At 40.1% G+C, this 24,072-nt stretch overlaps 1 protein-coding gene across 1 annotated transcript in view; it reads right to left on the bottom strand.

Moving 5' to 3' along the window:
- golph3a (golgi phosphoprotein 3a) overlaps positions 1-5,956 on the bottom strand; it is a 94,604-nt gene extending 88,648 nt beyond the window's left edge. Inside the window, exon 1 of the mRNA XM_078285436.1 lies at positions 5,531-5,956. Coding sequence (XP_078141562.1) covers positions 5,531-5,740 — 210 coding nt within the window. The 5' untranslated portion in view covers positions 5,741-5,956. The remainder of the gene's footprint in view (positions 1-5,530) is intronic.
- Positions 5,957-24,072: the final 18,116 nt, after the last annotated feature.

A 24,072-nucleotide genomic window follows, 5' to 3' on the forward strand; every position in this document is an offset into this window, starting at 1 on the left:
CTGACGACAGAGTGGAGCAACAGAAGGGAAAGAAACTATAGTGACTTACATTAGTGAGCAAACCATGGCGTTCCAGTGTGTGTGTGGGTTGTAATCGCGTTGTTTAGTCCGCATTTGCCGTCTGGTTCCCACATCCTATGTCGGTGTCCTGCCTTCTGCCAGCTTGATCACCCGTAAACGCCACATTTAATACAACTCCATACTCAGATTACATTACTTGATTTGTGTTTAGTGTAGTTTGTTAGCGGTAGCACTTTCCATTAGCTGCAGCTCCTAGCATCAGAATAGTAAATGTTGGATAGACTGTTCACAACGACAGCAATCCGCCAAACAGGGTCCAAAATTAACACCCGCCAAGCACCAAATGCGGGTAAATTTAGGGTTTGGCAGAAAAATAAAATGGGGTCACCAGCCAGTTGGCCGGTAAATTATTTTGGAATCACAACACACTGCGAGGTTTACATCGCTGTGTTTACGTGCTTAGACCAGCTGAGACTAATATAAATAACAGTGGTAATATGACCGTCATTGTACCGTACCTATCATAACGTGAGCGAATCAAATCAAAGAGTAAAGCAGCCTACTAACAAAATATTGGCTGTTCTGTAGCACGATTACTCAGACTTCAGTGTTTCCCCTAGATTTTGTTCTTACAGCGGCGGCATGGTCCAGGGGAGAAACACACACGCAGCAGTTATTAGCCTATAGTAAATGACTGAATGATTATAGAAAGATTATAAGCAGCAGTGTGTCTGTGTGCTTCTCTTGCTCTGTCCACAACGTTTCAGCAGCAGCTCCTAGAAACACTGGTTCTAACAGCAGTTTAGCCTACCAAGTGATTTAAGCCAAAAATTTAACTTCAACATCCGTCTATCCTTTTATTCATGAAAAAAAACACAGAGCGTTAGTTACACTTTGTTACCTTACAGATGTGGCAACACATAGCCGGTGTTAAATCACCAAAAGAAAAAATGAAAACAAAGAGGTAGACAACGAAAAAGTCACAGAGGGGATCTGCGTTTCAGCAAGAGGTGGCGTCAGAACGATACATGAGCCCCATGTGTGTGTGTGTGTGTGTGTGTGTGTGTGTTAAAGGTGCAACAAAGTAATGCCTGTTTATTTAGTGTTGATTTTTCATTGAAAAAGATTTGAATAAAAGTTGTGAGGCTTAACATGAATTTGCATACTAAGAACTTACAGTAATAATTTTAAATGAAATATTGCATGATGCAGTTTTATGGCCGGTAAAAAATATTTTTGGCTGGTACATTTTCTCAGTTTACCAGCCATCTGTTAACTCGAATTCTCACAATTGCAAACTACTTCATAGTACAATGCTGTGATTAGGAATAATATGGGGACTAATGTTTGAGCTACAGTTATCTGCAGCAGTATTTTGTTTACATATTCTAGCTGTATGAAGTGGGGTATCGCAAATGCCGCTACGAGGTTGCAAAGACAGTGCTGACAGTGTTGTTTTTTGGCACTACCACTAGGAGTCGCCAAAATCAACAATTTTCAAATCCTACACATAGGGGCTTTAAATATCTATATTTGATAGCATGTATTGTTGATCATAACAAATCAACAATACATGCTACAGCTCTGTAATTTTCTGATGTTATCGGCCCAAACAAGACAAAACTTTCATCCACTGGTACCTATACTAAATTATGAAGTCCACCACTCTGTTTTTATTAAAAACTGTAAAACGAATTAAATCTAACTAGTCCCACATACTTTGCACAAATTACATGAAAATGACTACAGAGCATCATAAGACCTGCCCAAATAAAACTATTGTGAGGTTTTCCATTTAATCAAAAATTGAGCCCACAGCTTATCAAAATGTCTGACTGTAAATGGTACTGTACATAGCCACGGTCAATTGCTGCTTACTCGATGTCCAATCTTCATGTAAAAAATAGAAAATATTTTCCTATGTTGGTAGATGAAACGTACAAAATTTCAGAGTTCTATCTCAAAAACTGAATTTTTAAAAATTATTTGAATTCTACGGAGCCCCTCTGGGGTCACATGGTAGAAAAAAAAAACTATGTGTAACGCATGGTTTACAAATCCGTTCGCACGGATTTACACAGTTTTTTTTTCTACCATATGACCCCAGAGGGGCTCCGTAGAATTCTGCCCTTATGCCCTCCTCACTTCATTCTCCTTTACATCCTATTTAGTGCACTTACTATTTCCTCAGCACCCCTTACTAGCACCTTGGTCTCTGCCACTAATCAACCTGATTGTGCTCACCTGTTCAGCCCTATTTAAGCTGCTGCAGCACTGCTCTCTCTTTGTCATGGGGTGGCAATCAGTTCACCTCTGTGCATGAGTACTGCTAAGTCAATTTCATTTGCTCTTGACTGTTTAGTTCCGTTATGTCCATATCTTCCTTAGTTTTCAAGTTATCCAAATACTACCTTAGTTACAAGTTGTCCAAAATATTACCTTATCCTTAATTATGGACATTTCATTTCAAGAGTGAACTGATTTGATTTATTGTGTTCATGTACATTGTTTGTTAAATGTTTTGATCTCTTTTCTTTGTCTTTGTCTGCTTTCCAGATAACTACCACTTGAAATCATCTACTTCATCAGCCCATGTGTGTCTTTTGTTTTCCATATTGTGTGTTAAATAAATAACCATTCACTGGACTTCATTGAGCCTCCTCATTCATACTGGCATTCTAACCGATGCCCCCTGATGATAGTCACCAGCCATTCCTAATTCCTATTTAATACTGAGTAAATGTGCTTTCTTTGCTGTAGCTCTCTTTTTCCTCTTACGGTACATCTGCCGGCCCCGTCCATGACTGCTTGCAGTCCTAGTTCTATTTGAGATCCTGGCACACAGTGGCCCCCATACTAATAACAGCTGGAAAAAAAAAATGTATTATGCATTTATTGTTTCCCAAATAAGTCAAATGAAAAGTGGGGAGGAGGGGGGAGATTTGGGGAAAAATAGATTTGTCATAGCATAATATCTGATTCAATCTAAAAATCTATTAATCATAACAATAAATTGGGTTTATCCTGTCATAACATTAGGAATACTTGAAATCATAAAGGCAATGGCAATCATCTTTTATGGAATCAAAGTAAAAGATCCCAGCCACCTATAAACATCCCTGTTGGGAATGATTGGGGGGCGGGGGGAATTCAGGAAATGGAGAGATTAATATTAACAAACTTATGTGTGTGCTCTGGTTCTCTTAGCCATGGAAAAATGAATAAAATTAGATTTAAAAATCTGTGCCTCAATTAGGACAGTGTTATGTTAGTCTGCGCTTGTTAAAAAAAAATGTCTTCTGTTTACCATCTCCTACTTAGTCTCCAATGCTCACCACATTCTCAACAAATTCTTTTTTTTTTGTATTAAAAAAAAAAGCACAATTTGTGATGTGACCGGATTGGTGTAGGTTTGGTTATTATGGCTTAATGCAATTGCGGCATGTTCTTAATTAATGTAAGACGAGTCAAAATAACTTTACTGGTCAGATAACGTGGAGCTACGCGGTCGCGGTAGCTGATGATCCGTCAAATACATTTTTTTCCTGGTTGAAAAATGCTAATAATTAGCGGGACTGAAAACTGAGTTTTTAGAAACGCTCTTTATAACGAGTGGGACCGTGTAGCTCCGCCATACTGATGTCATATTGATATTGTGGCTAATCAGAAGCTAATATGGGCACTGCCAGCGCTGTACCATTTACCATCTCATGAAGAACAAACGGCCGTGAAAGGGCAACCAGCCTTCACTTGCACATAAACACGTTAGTATGAAAAATAATATTTGATTGAGGTTTTAGGGATCACACTAATGTTTATAGCTAATGGTGTGGCTGCTGAGCTACTAAACTCACTGTAGTTTAGCCATCCATCGTTTACCTGTTTGCAAAGTGAGTGAATTACAGATTATTGTAAGGACTTGTGAGTTAAACTTCTATTGTATGTGAAACTTAAGTTCAGTTCTGGTCACTTTGTCAATTGTTATAGCTTACAACTGAGATAATTTACCTCGTCTGCGGCCATGCAGGTGCTCAGCAGCTGCTCCCAAGTTATGTGACAACAAACCGAGCTCAGCTCAGCTGCTGCTGAGCCGACAGGCAGTGGTTGAGGGTGACAGTTTCCTGAATAGCCACTAGAGGGCAAAATCAGACAAAATGGGCAGGCCAGGAGGCGAATACAGTAACCTCTTTCATATTAGGGAGCTAGAGAATAATCTCTTTCATATCAGAGAGGAAAGACATGGACACGACGATATCCGATATTCAAAAAAAAAGGCGGATATCGGCCCGATATATCGGCGAACCCTAATGCAAAGACATGCATATTGCCCCTGTTCCATGATGTATTGAAAATAAGTCTGGACATATTAGTCCATACATATAATATATATCGAAAATGAGTCGTCGCCCCACCCACCCCCGTCTGCCCCACAGGTAGACTACACTGTCAACCTGTGGTCTGCAGATATATCAGTGCGTCCCTGAGAAATGTTTATTATTGCATACGTTTTTATTAGTCTGCGCTACATTTTTTTTCTTTATGCTACAGAATTTTTGACCGTAATAGCACCAGTGCTACCAGCCAAAAAAATAAGCGCACAGCCCTGCGCCAGCCCCTCATTTCAACAAGACACTTTTCAAGGGAACCTTGAAGGGAATTTCAAGGGAGCTGGCCTAATATTTATTGAAAAGACAGCTCAGCTGGACTGGTTTAGACCAGATTCACATTGCAATACAGAAAAACACAATTAATCTACCTTAAGTACGAAATTCAGCCATTTATGCTGTCACCACTAACAAGTCATTCATCTGTACTGTTCAAACAGGTCTAGCTAGATTGAAGATAAGTCGTAAGTCATGGTTGAGAAACTTTAACAATCTATTGAGTTTGATGGGACACTTGAGAGTGCTGACTTTCTGAACATAAATCCACAGAAGAAAACCTCTAGTACATTAGGTTTGTACTTTTGTTAAGTAGCCTACCACTTGGGTGCATACATACCTTCCACTACTGTCTGGCTAGTAATAAGGTAACGTTAGCTGGAAGAACCGAATTACTATCAGTTCAATGCTTCCACTGTGCAACTGTATTCGGCTTGCCTTGGGACTTTTCAAACAAACATCTACATTGGGTTATCAACCTTCCTGCTTTAGCTGTCACAATTTGCTTGCTGGCTAAGTAGCTTGCTGGCTCGATGTAGACACACAGACATCACAACACTGATTGTGAAAAGACAACATGATGTTTAACCAGACCACTGGGTTAGCTGGAAAAAAAATAAAACCTTTTCGACTTGTTCTTTACCAAAATTGAGCGACGTTAACCACTGAACGCGAAGCCCATTACTAGTGTTAGCTAACGTGGCTAACGCTCTATATCAAACCAGACCGGTACTACAAGCAGGACACCAATGCTATCTAGGTTAGCATATAACCTGGACAACTTAAAAACGTCTAATCGGGCTTTCGCGTTTTAAGGTTACTTTAAGAACCAGTAATTGTCTGCTAACCTCTCGGTCCTTCAGTCCTAGTAGGAGGACTTCTTCCATCAAAGTGAGTCGTGTTTCTTTGGAGTCTCCGGTATCGTCGTCGTCCTGCTCATCTCCCCGCCGAGGCTCGTCGTCCTCCTGCCCGGACGGACGCTCTTTGTCGACGGCGCTACGTGAGGCCTCGGTCCGCCTCTGCACGAGGCCCGAACTCCGCTGAGTCAAGGAAGTCATGGCTACCGGCTAACTAGCTAAACAACGACGAAAAACAAACCGCCTCGGACTCTTCTGCCCGAGATTTTAGACTTAATCAGTTATCCTGACACATATAACAGTTCTGTCGATGATTCTGCGTGTTGACTATTATGGCCTTGCTGTCGTTACACACTGAGTTACTGTTTACCTCCTCTACGCCGTCCGCTGTTAGATAATGTGCAATTGTGCATCTAATATGGCGCCGAGCGGTGGATGTGGCACCAGGCTGAGCCAGCAGGTAAACTTACCTGAAGCCAAACAGAGTCCAGGTAACATAAGCTAGTTTCAAGGACAAATACGTACATTTACATTATTATATGTATTATTACGGAAGCGTAGCCTATTGCATTCACTTAAAAATCAGCCCGGTTTTTCCGAATTATGGTTATTCATAATTATGAATGATCTCGTAATTATGAGAAAAGATCTTAGCTGACATTACGTAATTTAATCAAGTTTTATTTCAGTCTTGGTTGGCATTGTCATTAGTTTAACTTGAGCAGACACATCAGGGGTGCATTCCATTTGGTAACGATTTCTCCTTGTCTCCTTGCCTCGCATCTCTTCCTCGACTCCTCGGTCAAAGGTCACGGAGGAAACGAGGAGAAGATGCGAGGAGGTATGGAAGGCCGATGGTGCGGAATCCGCGTTACAAAATACTTGTTTACACGGGCGTTTCTTACCTCTAGACATGACCAAAAAACCCACATTGAGAGTAGCAAAAAGCACGCAAAACACCTGTTAACACGCATTTTATACTGTGTCAACAGCGCAAAAACGTATAAAAAAGAACACGTTACTTTAAATACCTGTAAAGGCAAAACTATATACGTGACATCACTGATGACGTACAAGGAAGCGCTAAAAAAAGCTCTTGCTAATCTCCTACACACCTTATGCAGTATTTCCTTATCCCTTTCCACCACATCATAAACAAATCTTCCCCAGTTTATTTATAGTTTTGTATATAGCCTACTTTTTTTTTGTTTTTTATTGCCATTTGTTAGGTCTAGAGTTTAGAAGAAAGTTCCGAAGCGCCATTGTTGAATACACACTTGTGTTCCGCCTGCCTGAATGAGAATAAGACTTACGGTCTGATTTTCTCAGAATAAAAGCATAATTTTTACAAATCCACAAGACTCAAATTTGGACTAAAAAACATATTTTTGCACAACCCCCCCCCCCCCCCCCGCCCCCCCACCCCCACACACACACACAAACAAACAAAATGCAACTATACAATCTGTACAATGTTCAATAATCACTTTGTTGAAGGTTCCCCTCTACATTTAAACAGAGATTTGTCATTTTTGGACTACAGGCTACACAGATTAAACACTACACAGGTCACCTGTCATTGTAACAGCACAAATTCTATGTCAAAACACTCCTACAGACCTGTACTTTCACTACACACTAACTAATTTCCTGGGCAGCAGGACCATCACTGATAATATGTCACAACTGTATAGCCTGAAACAATTTCATTTGAAATGTCTGAATCAAGCGTGAACATGACTGGCTAGTAGGACATAAGCTTCTCTGTCCAAACCATGAGAAAATATCAGCCCCACTCCCCAAAATCATGTAAAACTGATGAGTGCAAAAAAACTCCACTAGATGGCAGTATGCGCACACAGATACTCCCGTTCCTGTCTTGTCTTATAAGCCTAAAAGCCAAAAGCCCATTCGACAACACAGTGTAGACTGTACACTAAAACGTACACTGAGTGGACAATCTATGCTATTTCTCGAGACCAGAATAAAGAAAATAGATTGAATGAAACTTCTTATTAATAAAGAAAGAGGGAAAAAGAACATGTTGTTATGACATGCTATTTATTCTGCAGACAGGTGATAGTCCCAGTCGTCATTTTTACAAACTGTAGGCTATTATTATCTTCCTTTCAAATGGTTACATTTCTAGTTAGAGCAAGTAAAAAAAAAGATTCCATTATGGTGTTATTAAAGCAGACTGCAGTAGCTGGTTGGAGGCGGTGGAGGCTTGTAGGCTCCGACTCGCTTTCAGAACGGACACAACAATAACCTTCACAATCTGGGAATATTTGCATTACTTTGAACTGATGGAAGAAAAGGGTAAGAACATTTTTGTTAACTGCTGTGCATTGGGGAACTGAAGCACCTGCCAATGTGTTGTGAGCACTATCCGCTGTTTATTTTTTAGACCATGATCAATCAAGGCTTCCTCTGTGATCGTACTAGTTTACCATAAAGACTCAACCCCGAATAAATGAAAGCTACCTTGTTTTAGATAAAAGTAGATTACAGTAGATAACAGTATTGTAGCATACTCTGTGATGACTTCTATACGAGAGGACATCACCAGAAGACATACAGGCTGTGACGTTTTTAAGTGGAAGCACTCTACTGAGTTACTTAGTAAAGACTACCTTAGTAACTAGCCTACTATTTAGAGCTATAGTAACGACGTAAAGTAACTGGATGATTGTCTGCCTCCATGTCTTGAGAGCAAATGACTGAACCTCGATGCGTTCTATAATCGCTCTAGTGTTTATACTTTTTATGAGCGACAGCATCCAAAATCAAAATCGAGCGTTAATGGAATGTTGTTGACAACATTAGCGATGTCCATCGGGCGATCATAAATCACTGTACTGCCCTTAAAAGTCTCGGCGATGGGCGCAGCGGCCATCGGGTGATTTGACATAGGCTACAGTGTCTGATATTCTGCACAGCTAATAGGCCTATGCAGTCTTAATAGTTAAAATGGCACATATTATGGCATTTTTCATTATTCTTATGACTATATAGCTATATGAATATAACACAGCGTCTTTACATGCTCTGAAAGGTGCGGAGGTGCTTACATACCAACTGACCAAGCCAACGTAGTAGTATGCAAATAAATGCAAATCTAAGGAACACTGTAAAAAAAAAAAGTTATTTCACAGAAATTCACTTTATTATTTTACAGGTTTTTTTTGTTTTTTCTACATTAAGTGTAAATGCCATAAAAATACAGTAAATTACTTTTATTAAAAATATTAACCATAAAATAAAGGTTGTAATCTGTAAATTAATATAATGGGAAATTATAGATTTTTAACAGGATTATTCAATTGCTTAATTGTCTTGAATGTTAAATTACATTGAATTCTATGTAAAAACACAAAAAATACACATCCTATTGCTGTATGTAAAATTAAGGCAACTTTCTGTTTTTTTTACAGTAAAACTTTAAATTTAATGTAAAAAAAATTCTTAAAAAAAAAAGGTAAAAAGTCAGGCCGCAACAGTTGCCAAACACTTACCGTCAAATGACAGTTAAAAACCTTTAGTTATTCTACAGAGATTTTTTTTTTAAATACATATATTTGCTGTATATTCTCTGCATTTTTACAGTCCAACTGTTGTAGAATAAAAAAAAATTCTTATTATAAAACATCTCTAGAATGTTAAACAAATGTATAAATCTGCACAAAAAATGAAAAATATTGCAGAAATACCTTAAAGTTACCTCATTTAAATGAAGACTTGTTTTCATACAGTATTCTTTGGTAAATTCATAGGATTATCCAATCCATCCACAAGAACTCCCCATCAAAGTACAGATTTCTGGATGTACATCCATGTACATGTGGTGTAACACAAAAAATTATGTAAAATTACATTCAAATTACCCTCTTTGAAAGCCCATTGACAGTATCTTGACAGCTTTAGACTTTTATTTTATGTGATTATCCAATCTATTTACAGTAAATTCCTATTAAATATTGGTTTTATACTGTACAAAAAATTAAGATCATGTGATAATAGCTTACAGAAACATAATTTTAACAGTCATTACTTTATATAAACATTACTTGACAGTAATTACAAGCAACTATCCAATATGTCTACAGGCTTTTCCCATTAATGTATGGGGTTTACCTTATATAAACATTATTTGATAGTAATTAAAAGCAACTATCCAATATATCTACATACTTTTCCCATTAATGTATGGGGTTTACCTTATATAAACAATATTTGATAGTGATTAAAAGCAACTATCCAATATATCTACATACATTTCCCATTAATGTATGGGGTTTACTTTATATAAACATTATTTGACAGTAATTACAAGCAACTCTCCAATATATCTAAATACTTTTCCCATTAATGTATGACGTTTACTTTATATAAACATTATTATATATATATACAGACTTTAAAAAAAAAAGTCTGTGATATACTCATCAGTGAATATTTATGATTTTACCCCATCCCACTATATGATCATCATGTTTTGGTCTGATGAATGAGTTGACAAAAGAACCATGCAGCCACAGTTCACGTCAACCTGTAGGCCCACTACCCTAATGTAGATACAGTATATGAGAATACCAGTACACAGAGGGCATACATAATAGAGAGAGCCAGAGAGCCGGCACAGAGAGCCAGGCAGCCTGCACGGAGTAAACCTAGCTTGCATTACTATCCTGACATGTTAGCAGTCACCATCTTTGGATTCACAGTCATTAGGGGGCATCTGGCGTCTTGCCTCATCCCACTTCCTTGGAGGCCATGGGCCCATGAGCCCCTAAGTCTACAGCCTATTCCAGATGCTGGCCCAGGGATCATTTTCCAGTGACTGCCTACTTTGCTGGTGTCTGCTGTGGTCTCTTATACTGTGCCCACTCTGGCTTCTGATGTCTGTTCCCGGCCATGTCGTGCGGACAGCCCAGAGCATCAGTGGATGTGAGCTTCCCTCCATCCAGGATACAACGGACGGTGTGTCAGCAAGGCCTGTAGGATTATCAAAGACCCCAGCCACCCCAACCACGGCAGCAGCTGCACTCTCAAGGTACTGCAGCCTCAAGACCCAGACCAGCAGGCTCCGGGACAGTTTTTCCACAAGGCAACCAGGCTCATGAACAATGGACACTAACGGCCTGTTGCCTGTTTGCCCGTTACACACACACACTCACACAGACGTAGCTGTGCATACACAAACACACACAAACATGCAAACAATCTACATGCACATATGCACATTTATTAAGGCAGGGCCTACACACACACAGCACTTTACCCACACTACACATTATCCATATTATTATTGTATTATATTTTTAGTACTATTTTTACTGTTATTTCTATTGTTGTTTTATTGCTATTGTTGCTATGTCGAGGAGCCAAAACCCAAGAATTTTACTCTCTTATACCTGTAATGGGATGTAATGGGATGTAACAATAAAGGAATCTTGAATCTTGTCTGCTGTGATGCCCTCTTTTGCCTTGCCTGTTTAAAGGGTGTCCCCTCCTGTGAAGGTCATGCCTACTGTGATGTCCCTTCTTCATCATGTCTCCTGCATTTCCCAATTATGTGTGGTGTCCTTTGTTGTCTGTTATGGTATCTCATTGTCCTCTTTGTCTGTTTGAAATGCTGCCTTGACAGTGTCTTTTGTTATCATACAAATTGACACGTGCAACATATATGCTTATTTGAGAAAACATCTGTGATTTCATTTCAAAAACTGAAGGGGTACACTGTAAAAAAAAAAATCTTAAAAAAAACGGTCAAATGACTGGCAGCAACGGCTGCCAAACAAAAACCCTAAAATTAAAGTAAAATACCTTAGTTCAAATAAAGTGCAAAAACAATAAAATTACAGAAATTTACATTAAATGTTATATAGACAATCACTGTTAATTTACAAATATTTGTAATATATGTTTTATTAAGCTCAAATACCTTCAATAAACTGTGGTTGAAAGTAATAACACATTCCAAAGACTGGAAAATAATGGTTTTAGTTTGGGAAAAAATAAAAATTGTCAGTAAAAATACTGTGAAAAAAACACATTAAAATGTTTTCAAACTTCAAATTTACAGTTTTTGTGATTAACTGTAGTGTTTAAATATGTACAATAACTTCAAAAAACTGTAGAAATAAAATCTAAATACAATATTTATTGATTAAATTATTGTAGATTTAAAGTAGAAAACTTAAATAAAATGCTCATTAAAAAATAAACTGTAAAATTACTGTGAAATATCCTAAATTAATTGAAAACAAATTGTAGAAAAGCAAACTAAATTGTTATATCTATGAGATATTCATGTATATTAAACGTATTGCCCATTGTATAGAATAGCCCTATTTAATAACATACTTAGGGTCTAAATTGAATGACAAATACTAGTAATAATAGTACACACCAATATTGCTTTGTTTTTTAAAAATCTTTATTTGCAGTATTCAAATGTAATTTTACAAGATCAAGTAATTATTCATTAATAGTTCAAATAACATATTTGGACACATTACACTGTCTTCACAATCCAAACCATACAGTATGTAAGTATCAAGCAAAATCAACATACCCCACAGAGACAATTAATTTGTACCAGATGTGACAGTGTTAGCATGGGCGGAAATTACGGGGGGGACAGGGGGGTCCGGACCCCCCCTTCCTGGGAAAAACAGAGAGTTGTCCCCCTCAATATATCATTGTAAACATAACTATATAATTTTAAATAATATAATAATATGCATTGAAAGCACTTGTGCAAATTATAGACATAAAACAATGCGTTTTTAAGTTTCTAAAGATTGACACCCCCCCCCCCCCCCCACCCCCCACCCCCTCATACGCCTCACAGTGGTTTGGTCCACTGCCTACCTGCCTCCCCGAACCCCCACACACACACATCAGCCCTCGGTACAAGTGTCTGTGGAGGATCTCTGGAAGTGTGTCAGTGGTGGCTGACCTCCAGTAAGTAGCTGCTTCGCAAAGGTTAACTTAAATCAAAGGATGTGTCAGACATTTTTCTTTACTTCTACCACTCAGTAGAATAAAACACATTCACAATTGTAACCAGACTACATTTTGTTAGCTCCATTACCTCGCGGTTAAATCTTGTGCGTCAGCGTGTTGGTGGAGCAGCCGCCCTTGCATGAGGAACAAACATAGCATACAACCAATAAACCTCATAGCCAGTGTGAGGGGATATGCCTCAGACTGTGAGGAAAGTCCTTCTGATCAAGGACACTGCAGTCCTGACCCCTCCACAGCTGAACACTCTGCCAGAGCTCCACCAGAACCACTGGTATCACCATCTGCAGCCGCCTCATCCAGCCAAGCCTCATCCAGTCAAGCCTCATCCAGTCAAGCGTCCCGTAAAAAAAGAAAACACAGTGAAACACTGGATTTTCTTAGGGAATACACAGAACAACAAATGCAAAGGGAGCTGGAGGACCGGGAAGAGAGGAGAGAACAGAAAAGACAAGAGCAACTAGACAAATTAATCTCCTTATTTGGCAAAATTGTTGAAAAAAATAATTGACTTAGTTTCGTGTTTTTGCAAGCCATGTCGTTTATTTTGTTTTCAATACAGAGGTGTCCTTGTATCTTTATTTTTATCACCATTGTTTATTACCATTGTTGCTTCACTTGTTTTGTATAAAAGAATAAAAGGACAACCTCAATTATCTTGCTGAAACGCATAAACAATTAAAAATTCCATGGCATGAAAACAAAGCTTGTTCCTTTTTGATTTACCTCACATTACACAATGAAAGGTCAGGTGTAAAACAAAAATAAAATGCACACAATAAACTGATCACACAGTTTACAAGGCTGCATAATCGTGGTCTCTCAGCATGATTGGCAGCTGAACTGGTGCTGAAACCTGGGCTGACAGTCTTTCCCTGATGTGTACACCACTTGTTTCCCTGAAGTCCACATGCTCTTGTGGTTCTGGAGGACCAGGGTCTTCTGGCAGAATGTCCTCCTCCATGGTATCTCCTACCATGACACATATATTGTGCAGGACAGCACAAGCAAGGATGACCTCAGAGCAAAAACCTGTGTCCACCTCCAGAGCTTTAAACAGGGTTGCCCTCCACCTTGTCTTCATCACTCCAAAGGCCCGCTCAATCACAGAACGAGCCCGAGCATGGTGTCTGTTGAACCGCTCTTGGGTTCTATCCCTTAGTGGCTGCCTGAAAGGGGTTATGATCGTAATGGGTCTTTCAAGGCATGGATAGCCTCCATCACCTAAAAGGAAATAGCCAGGTGGAGGATAGAGAGCGTCAACATAAATGGGGCTGTGTTTTAGAATAAGTGTGTCATGTACTGAACCGGGATATCCAACAAAAATGTCCAAAAACAGTCGTGATGCATTTGAATTGAGTAAAATTGTTTGTAGTTGAAATAATCGATGTAGTTGGATTTTGGTGGCTTGATTCTAATGTGGCACCCATCTATGGCTCCTACAGCTTTGCTAAAGGCATCATTTTGTGCCAGTCTTGAGAAGCCCTGACCAACTTCAGCAATGGTATTGAGGTTTGGGAAAAAGATAACCTTGTGTTTGTTCTTTCTGATGTCTGCTGCAATTTTGTGTATGATAAGATGTACAGTGGATTTTGGAACATCAAATACTTGAGCTGTGACCTTATATGATACTCCATGAGCAAGCCAGTAAAGAAAAATCAGAAGCTCTAAGTGGTATCCCCAGCCATGATCTCGGTGCAGGTGGAAAGTGGTGAGTAACATGTTGAAGGCTGCTCTGGAGATTCGGAATGTTGGTTTGAGATCCTCATTTTCATCCAGATAGATCTTCAACACTGGTGTGTTTGTGTTTATGGTGGTGTAAGGAGCCCTTGTCTGCAACAAGGGAAAAGAAATACCAAAATGACTAGCTGATATGAAGTTTTAAAATAGCTGTAATGATAATAATAATAATAATAATAATAATAATAATGATGATAATAATAATAATAATAATAACAACAATCAACATCATCATCACCGTTTTGGGCTAACACAAAAGTAATCATAGTAACTTTTCACAACCACTGCCAAACTCACCTGTCTTTCTTGCAGAGCAACCGCCTGAATGATTGGGTCAGGTAAAACAACCCTTGGCCTCTGGTATCGTGTAAGGATTAGAACGATTACATACACAAGTGCTGCAGCGATCACCGTGTGCTTGATTGTAGTTGTCACTAGACTGTTGCTTCGAACGTTTCCACAGCAACGAGTGAAACAGACTTGAGGCCTGTCTATCAGTGGCTTATATAGCCTTGCAGTCTCGCACCCTCGCAGACTTGAAGTGATGACGTTGAACACGTCACGGTACGTACGACTGAAGTTCGCGAGGGCTCAGTCCACAAGTCCGGAGGGTGGACATTTGGATTCAGCCACTCCCTCTCTGTGTCCTCTCTGGAGTGTGGGTAATTGCTTGCAGGTGGGGGTTTTACAATTGGATGAACCAGGTGATTGGAGGGGTGTGTCCTGTGTGCTGATTGGCCTGTGGATGACAGCTCCAGGGATATAAGGCCCGAGGACAGCTGATACCTTGGGCTCTCTCTTCTTCCCTGTTCCCAACCAGCCAGACCATGTCGTGATGCAGCTGCGGACTTTGTAACTAAGCTCCAGTAACTTGTATGCAGTTGCAGTATTTAAGGCCCTTGAGTTATCTGTAAATACCTGTTCTAGTAGCAGCTCCAGGCCTGTAGAGGTGGGTAGCCTTTTTGTTTAAGTACTCAGTTTTCTCTTGTTTTGTTTAGGGAGTTAGGTTAGCTACCTATGTTCTTTTGTTTCCCTTTATTTTTGATAGGTAAGTTAGACCTGGGGCCTGTACTACGAAGCAAGTTCAACATACCCAGGATATCTTTCCGTGATCTGGCTTGACTAAGCCTAACAACCGCAATCACGCTAAGCGGTCACATGATGGTGGTTATCAAATCGGTAAGTCAACCCAGGTTTTCCCAATCTAGCTATGAGCGTGTGCACATAAAAGGGGCGGGGTTTGCAGCATATGACCAATCGCAAACATGGACAAGTCAACAGGCAGCAGAGCGGCATATTTTACAAACGAAGAGCAAACTATAATATTAGACAAATGTGAAGAATTTAAACACATAATCCAGGCTAAAAGCAACACAGTTGCAGCTGCCAAATGCAGGAAGGACAGCTGGCAAAAAATCGCTGAATGCGTAAGTTAATGGGCTTATAATATCACTGCCCCATCATTAGGGCATGAGTAGATCTGACTATAATTACATTTGTGTATTCCATTAAATTAATGTGTTGCTTAGATGTATTCTTCTGGCGTGTATGACAATATCAGCCTTATTCTTTCAGCTGCAACCCCGGCGGGGTCAAACGTACTTGGGAGCAAATAAATGTAAAAACATAATCCAAAGTGGTAAGTAGGCTTACTTTAATATCTTACAAGTACAAGGCTTCAGTGCTCCAATCAGTCTCTGTCTCAGGATGATATCGGTATAGAAAAGCACAATGAAATGGCTTTGACATTGCTTGCAGCCAACAGGGGGAAAAAATGAGATGAAGAAGACAGGAGGGGGCCCTCCTACACAGGAGTACACTCCTGCTGAGGAGCTGGCCCTCTCCAACAATCAGGGTCGCCCCTTGATGGAAGGGGGTGTCACATCAGACCCTGGTGGAAGAAGCAACTCCCAACAGGCCACATTTGTACAGGGTATGTGTCAATGACTCACTGTTAAACTACTGGGTTGCTAATAAAACACAATTATATAATATACTAATTATTGTGGGAGTAAGTAACATGTACGCCTACCTACTGCCTCTACAGTTGATGGGGAGACATTGGTGTTGCTGCCACCACCCACTTATACACTGTCCCAGACAGAGGTAACAGCGAAAGCAACCTGTCATATACACTGGCATGTCATCTGTGGTTGCTGATCATGGATCAAATAGACCATTTACATGTCTTATTTTCCCAGGTGGAGGTCCTAGATGACGAGACGATGTCTGTATGCTCAGAGAGAGCTTTGGAGGTACACTTTAGTCCTTTGTTACCAATTTTATGCAGTGTTCAACTTGCCCATCTCAACACAGATGGTGAGAGTGTGGACACTTGGCTGTAATTGATTTATCTCCAATTACTTGCTATTGGTGGTGGTCTGCACATGGGACTAATAACTGCTTCAAGTGCTCTCTGTCCTAAAATGAATCAATTGCTTCCATTGCTATGATGTTAATCTTGCAGGAAGAGAGAAATCTTCCTCCCCCTGAGCCTGTGGCCTCCACTTCTAGGCCAAGAGGATCACACGTGGTAATCAATTAACCTTAATTTAAACATGGTAGTCAATGTGACATTTGCACCTTCCTTCAAGTGAGCCTTGCAAAGGGACAATGCTTAAATGTTAAAGCAACTGTATTATGTGTTTTATTTGTTTCAGGTTGGAGCAGACTATGTGAGGTCTCTCTATAAGAGGACCTTAGAACTCGATATTGAGCACAAAAAACATTTAATCAAAAAAGTGAAACTCGAGGTGGAGAAACTAGAGTACGAAAGAAGGTAATTCAGTAACGTAATTGATTTCCAGGCATGGGGAATCTCGATGAATGGTGATGCCATTTGGAGAAAAATTATTGGTCAGTGGGCGGTGCTTTTATGCCTGTTGATCTGTTATCTAGAACATAACCTGCTCCGGAGCAGCTTAGCCGTGCAGCATAAGTTGCCATGGTGATCTACCCCGGTAAGAAGTTAACCACCTTCGTCAGACTGAAAACCCAGGGTTAAACCTGAAGTTACCTCGCTAACCCCAAATCCTGCTTCGTAGTTCAGGCCTCTGGTTTTGTATTCCTTTTGTTTATTGTTTTGGCTATGCCCACTCTGAAGCAAAAGGTGCACCCGAGAATAAACCTGCTACTTCTGACTGTTATCCCGTTTCTCTGGTCTTCCTTGGGAGTGGGGAAAAGTGGGGAGTCACACTCATTTCAGTTGTGTCCAGTTCCCCTAGGCTGGGCATAACACTCCTGTAGCCCAGTAGTTTTGCTGTGTGTTTACAAAATGTGTTGCTACGGAAGAGGATTAGGGCCACATGTGAAAAAATTATTTGAGTTCTGAGTTTTAAGTCAGAATTCTGAGATTAAACTCAGAATTCAGACTTTTTTTCTCAGAACTCAAATACATTTTTCACGTGGCCCTAATCCTCTTCTGTATGTTGCTGTTTCTGTCACCCTCTAGTGGTCGAAAGAAATCGCTTAGTGTAGCTTTAAGAATGTTCCAATTGGCTAAAAGACACATGAAGAATTCAATTCAATAAATCTTTATTGTCCCCGGAGGGCAATTCTGGTGCAGCATAAAAAACATGGGAGAAACATACTGTACATACGACAACAACAAAAACACTATAAACAGCAAGTAATAGCAAACATCAAGTTAGCAAAGTGCAATGAGTATAAAAAAAAGTGCAAGTAGTAGAATATGCAAAGTGCAACAATAAAAGGTGGACTATAGTTGATGGTTGATGGCAGCAATTGCCTTATATTAGGAATGAAGGAGCCTTGAGCTCTGGAGCTCCTGAGCCTAGGGACCCTGTACCTCCGCCTAGAGGGCAGAAGGTGGAACTCCTGGTGCAAGAGGTGGGATGGGTCAGCCAGGATGCAGGTGGCCTTTCTGACCATGGGCCTATACTACGAAGCAAGTTCAACAAAGTCAGGGTATGTTTGAGTTAGCCGGCTTCACTAAACCTAAAATTGGCGATCCTGATAACCGGTCTCACGTAGCTGGTTATCAACTGGCTCTGTCAACCCAGGATTTACCTATCCAGCTATGAGCGCGTTCACATGAAAGAGGCGGGGTTTGTAACAAATAGCCAATCACTTGCAACATGGACAGATCCAGATCAGACAATTCGGATAAGATAAGATGAAACTACTGATCCCCGTGGGGAAATTAGATAGTTGTGCAGCAAAAGTAATATGATTCAGGGGAAAAGGACATAGAATATAAGCGCAAAACTATAAAAATAAGTAATGGCCTAAAAATAGGTGAAAATAATAACATAGGCTAATCAAACAATAAAAGCCATAAACAATAGACCTAATTATAGGATGATATAAGCCCTAATATTTCCTGCTGACATTTTCAACACATGGGTATCGGAAATTAATGGATAGCTACTAACATTGGGTTCTTCTCTCAAGAAGAACAAAGTCTTATAATGAATAACTGTCAGCATTACAAAACATAACCGCGAAAAGTAAGTTGTTTCTGCTTCCAAGGCTAGAGAGGATTACTGGAGGAACTGCCCCGTCATTAGGACACAGTGGGCATATTTTTCATTGATAAAATAGTTTGTGGACACATTGAGGCTGTAAAAAGATTTTCTATTCATAAAGTCGGCCTCATGTTCTTCGGGGCTGCGGTAATGGAATATGAATAGCCGACATTGAACCAAACACTGTTGGAAACAAATTAAATAAAGTCAGCGCAATTAATATATGCAACAGTAACTTTAATCCATCAATAATATGGTCAATTAAGTAGCCTACCTGCTATATCTCCGATATAATAAGTTATCATGGAAAACAACGTGATTCTACTGGTCTGTAAACACGTCGCCCTGCGAACAGCACTTCTTACTGTTTGTTCATTCAAAAATAACAGGTTTCAGTTTTTTATTGGAATTTTCATTTGTATATTTGTCCATATCGGGATCCTGTAGGAATGGTGACTCCCTGTTTCCAGAGAGCTGATTGGTCAGAAGGCGGGCCTTTCATACATTTTGATCCGATACCCTGAACTTAACCTGCTCCGGAGCAGGTTAGCCGTCCAGCATAAGTTACCATGGTGATCTACCCCGGTTAAAAGTGAACCACCTTCGTGAGACCGAAAAGCCAGGGTTAAACGCAAAGCTAGCTCGCTAACCCCAAATCCTGCTTCGTAGTATAGGCCCCAGGTGTCTGTTGTACAGAGCGGAGAGACTGAGCTGGGACACCCCTGTAATCTTAGAGCAGGTGTTCACCACTCTCTGTAGCTTTGTCTTGCTCCTCACTTTAAGATTCCCAAACCAGCAGATCAGGACAAAAGTTAAAATTGATTCAATAAAAGATCTATAAAACAGAGTCATAACTGTTTTGTCCACATTAAAAAAGTTTAGCTTCCTCAATAAAAACAGTCTTTGTTGTGCTCTGGAGTGGATGGCGTTTGTGTTGTTCTCCCATTGTAGTTTGTCGTCGATGATTGTGCCCAGGTATTTGTAGGTACTAACAATGTCAACTGTGTTGTCTGCTATGGCAGTCTGAGGTGGAGTGGGTGGGTTTTTCCTAAAATCAATCAGCATGTCCTTCGTTTTGTTTACATTGATCTTTAGGTAAAAAGCTTTACACCAGTCAATAAAATCATCTAAGACCTTCCCGTGCGCAGACTCATCGTTGTGAAGCAGACTGACAACAGAATCGTTGGCGTATTTTATAATATGCCTATTCTCATGCAGGCTCCTGCAACTGTCAGTATACAGTATGTACAGTAAGGGGGATAAAATACAGCCCTGAGGAGAACCAGTGGAGGAAGTTGACGAATAGGAGGCGAGCATGAGTTTTCCCTTGTTCAAGATGGCTGTAAAGGAGGTTATGTAAGGTGAGTGTAGCATCCTCCACCCCCCTATTGCTCCTATAGGCAAACTGCATGGGGTCCAGTATAGCTTCCGTTTTGTCAATGATAATAGATTTGATGATTCTCTCAAAACATATCAGCTGGGACGTGAGAGCAACTGGTCTAAAGTCGTTCAGCTCTTTGGCAAACTTTTGATCCTTCATGTCTCCTCGCCTCCATCCTCCAATGAGGATACTCAGGTGTATCCTCGATGCGGAAATACGCCTAAACCCAGCTCCATACCATCAGAAATGTGTTGGAAAAAAATGACAGATAAAATCCACAGTTGTAAGCCTTGATTCTTGTGAATTGTGCTTGTGTGTTGCCATGGAATTTCTCTTTGGGGAGAATACATTCTTACTAAACCTCATTAACAGCATTTCATTGTCTATTTTGCACATTATTTTCTTGCAGCTAAATCGATGTGTGACCGTAGGGTGCGAACACAGAGGGAACCTCTGGCGTAAACCTGACAACGCCACCCTGGGAATTGCGCCCAGAGAGTTAGTTTTACCAAAACCTCACACAAGAGAACACAAGTTCGTAAAGGAGGAGCAGAGACCAGGTTTCCAAGGTTAAAAAGATACTTTTATTTAGGAATAAAAGGATCAAAAGATGCTGCAGGGGAAGACCCAATGAATATAAAAAGATACCATTTATTTGGGCATAAAATAGTTAAAAATATTAAAATGGTTTAACCAATAAAGAGAATTTGCATTAGTTAGAGCGGGAAGTTACCGACCAAGGCAGGTGGTATGCCAGAGCCAGGGGGGACCAAGGGCCGAGCCTGGTTGGAAGAAAACTATCAGCAACCATTCGTGAGTTCACACACACAACAAATCACAAGGGTTAAAGTGCACAGTGCAGCACAGCAATAGGTTACACACTCAAGCATGCAGTGAGAGAGGGAGGCTATCGGCGCAATAGGCCCCCACCAAACCCCGGAAGGCAAGACCCCGTCTACAACAAGGGAGACAAACAAACATGGCAGATGGTTGTGAACATATATAATCAACCTATTCATAGGATGACAGGAGGCCTAAAAACACTAAACAATATAATATAAAAACAACATGGGCAAAACAGCAGTTTTGCTATAAAAAAGAAACAAAGAAATGGTTACACACTGGCAATGCTATGGTCCAACTCAAACATGTAAGGGCTGACTGTCCATCAATCCCATTTTTACCTTAACTTATCACACAAGGGTCAAGACAACGCTCCTTGCGTCTGGTACTCTGGGCAGGGGCTGCGATCCACTCTAGGCTAAAGAAATGTTAGATATAAGTGGCTGCCATGACCAGTCTGAAGGAGGTGGTGCATGCAATATGTTTAACACACCTTTGCCAGTGGGCCCACAGATACTCCAGCAGGTTTGCTGCAAGTCAGGGGAACAAATAGCCTTTAAAGTAAAAAAGTACTGCTGCCCAGTTTGAGGGAAAGGCCATACCTAGTCTGCCTACCAAACTGCCAGCTTATATAGGGGGGAGGGGGAAGACACACCTGGAACCTGTTAGGAGGGGAGTACCCTTTAAGGTGGACCCATGTTCTTAAGGTGGACCAGTTCACCCTGTTACATATGGTCATTTAGAGGAATAAAAATAATAAAACTTTGCTTCATTGCTAGTGAGATGTCAGACAGCCCACAGAATCTTTGCCATGGTATGGAATCCTTGCCTAACCCAAATTCCAAAAAAGTATCAAGTTGGACAATAACGCACAGACACACATCAGCAAGAAATTATTTTTTGGTGTTCTACCTCCATGAGGAAGACGAGGCTCATTAGAGGTTGACAGAAATGAATTACACATTAATATTAACTTTGTGAAACGTTTCTATGTTGACAAAACTAGATAGCTGTCATCCGTGGAGGGGAAGGAGATACTGTGCGCGAGGCACCTGAAATGCCAGTTAATGCGTTACCCTGGCCAGAATAAATGCATTAAATGGCCAGAATAACCAGAAAATAAGACTTCCAGTTTGGGTGTTTAGCGTTCAAAATAAAAGCACAAAAGTTTAAACATGTAGAAATACTACAGATTTAAACATATTTATATGTATTTAATCGTCACACCCACAGATTAATATTTGATGTCATAAAAATAATGAAAATATACCATAATATATATATGATATTACATTGTTAACCATAAAAGCTGCATATACACTATGCATACACTGTGCAGCACTGTGCACTGATTAAATTGGACACTGCACCTTTCATTGCTACTGCACAAGATATGTGTCAAAACACTCCTACAGACCTAGGGCCTGCCTCACAAAGCAAGCTCAACATAGTCAGGCTATCTTTGCCTTAGCAAAGATAGCCTTGGCTATTTTGGCTTCCCAAAACCTAACATTGGCAATCCCGGATAACCGGTCTCACGTAGCTGGTTATCAACTGGCTCTATCAACCCAGGATTTACCTATCCAGCTATGAGCGCGTTCACAAGAAAGAGGCGGGGTTTGAAACAAATCGCCAATCATATGCAACAGTGACTGCGTTTACATGGACTTGAGTATCCCGGTTATGATCAGGGTTTTTGAAGTATCCCGTTTTTGTGTTTGCGCATGTAAACATCATATCCCGATTTCAGAAACCTGGATAAGCCCTTATCCCGGTTTTGAGAAACCCGATTATGCTAGCTGGAGTACTCTGAAAGAAACCGGGATACTGTTGCATGTATACATCTAATCCCGGTTTCTGACCGCTGCCGACTACCTGCGCAGGCGCGGCTTCAGCCAAGTGAGGTAGCAGAAAAACACAAACAATGGCAGCAACGAGAGCGTCTCACTTATGGAGCGATGAGGAAACAGAGTTTTGTCTTTCGGTGATGAAAGAATTAAATATACTTGGCAGTTTAGATGGGAGAAAGCATCGAAATGCTGACCTATTCAAGTCTGTAGTATACAGACTACAGGACGCCGGTTTCCCAACACCTACAGTGGAGCAAGTCAGGTCACGGTGGAAAATACTAAAGAAGCATTACTACGTGGCCAAACATCAAAACAAAACAGTCAAATTAATTTAAGGTTAACAGTTACAGAGGAATATCAGATTAATGATATCAAAATTGTCGGTTTGTGTTGTAAACATCACAGGCGCCTGCGCAAATAGCATGCAGTAATCAGTAACCGGGATACTAGTATTTATCATGTATAAGGGGATATGAATAACCAGATTTCTCTGTGTTCCATGTAAACGCCATATCCCGAATATGATCAAAACCGGGATAAGCCTCATAACCGGGATACTCAAGTCCATGTAAACGCAGTCACAGACAGATCCAGATCAAACGATTTGGATAAGGTAAGATGAAAGTATTGATGGGAAATTAGATCATTGCAACGGCAAAAGTATTATGATTCGGTGGGGAAAAGGATATGGAACATAAACACAAAACTATAAAAAGAAGCAATAGAAATAGGATAAAATAATAAAATAATCAAACAATAAAACCCATAGACAATATAGACAATAAAATGGATTACTAACATTTGGGTTCATCTCTCAAGAAGAACAAACTCTTAGAATGAATAAATGTCAGCATTACAAAACATAACAGCGATGTTATTTGTTGTTTCTGCTACCAAGGCTAGACAGGATTATTGGAGGAACTGCCCCATCATTAGGACACAGTGGGCATATTTTCCATTGATAATAGTTTGTGGACACACTGAGGCTGTAAAAAGATTTGCTATTTATTGAGTCGGCGTCAGGCTGCGGTAATGGAATATGAATGCAATAGGCTGCATTAAACCAAACACTCTCGGGAATCCAATCAAAAAAATTGGTAACCCTTCATTTTACAGGTCCCTAACAATGTATGAACTATTTCTAAGTAGACGTTAACAAAAAAAACTATTACACAGTAACGTGGCTAATAATTATACAACAAC

The sequence above is a fragment of the Centroberyx gerrardi genome, chromosome 8 (genome assembly GCF_048128805.1).
Source record: "Centroberyx gerrardi isolate f3 chromosome 8, fCenGer3.hap1.cur.20231027, whole genome shotgun sequence".
In the NCBI taxonomy this organism is placed as follows: Eukaryota; Metazoa; Chordata; class Actinopteri; order Beryciformes; family Berycidae; genus Centroberyx; species Centroberyx gerrardi.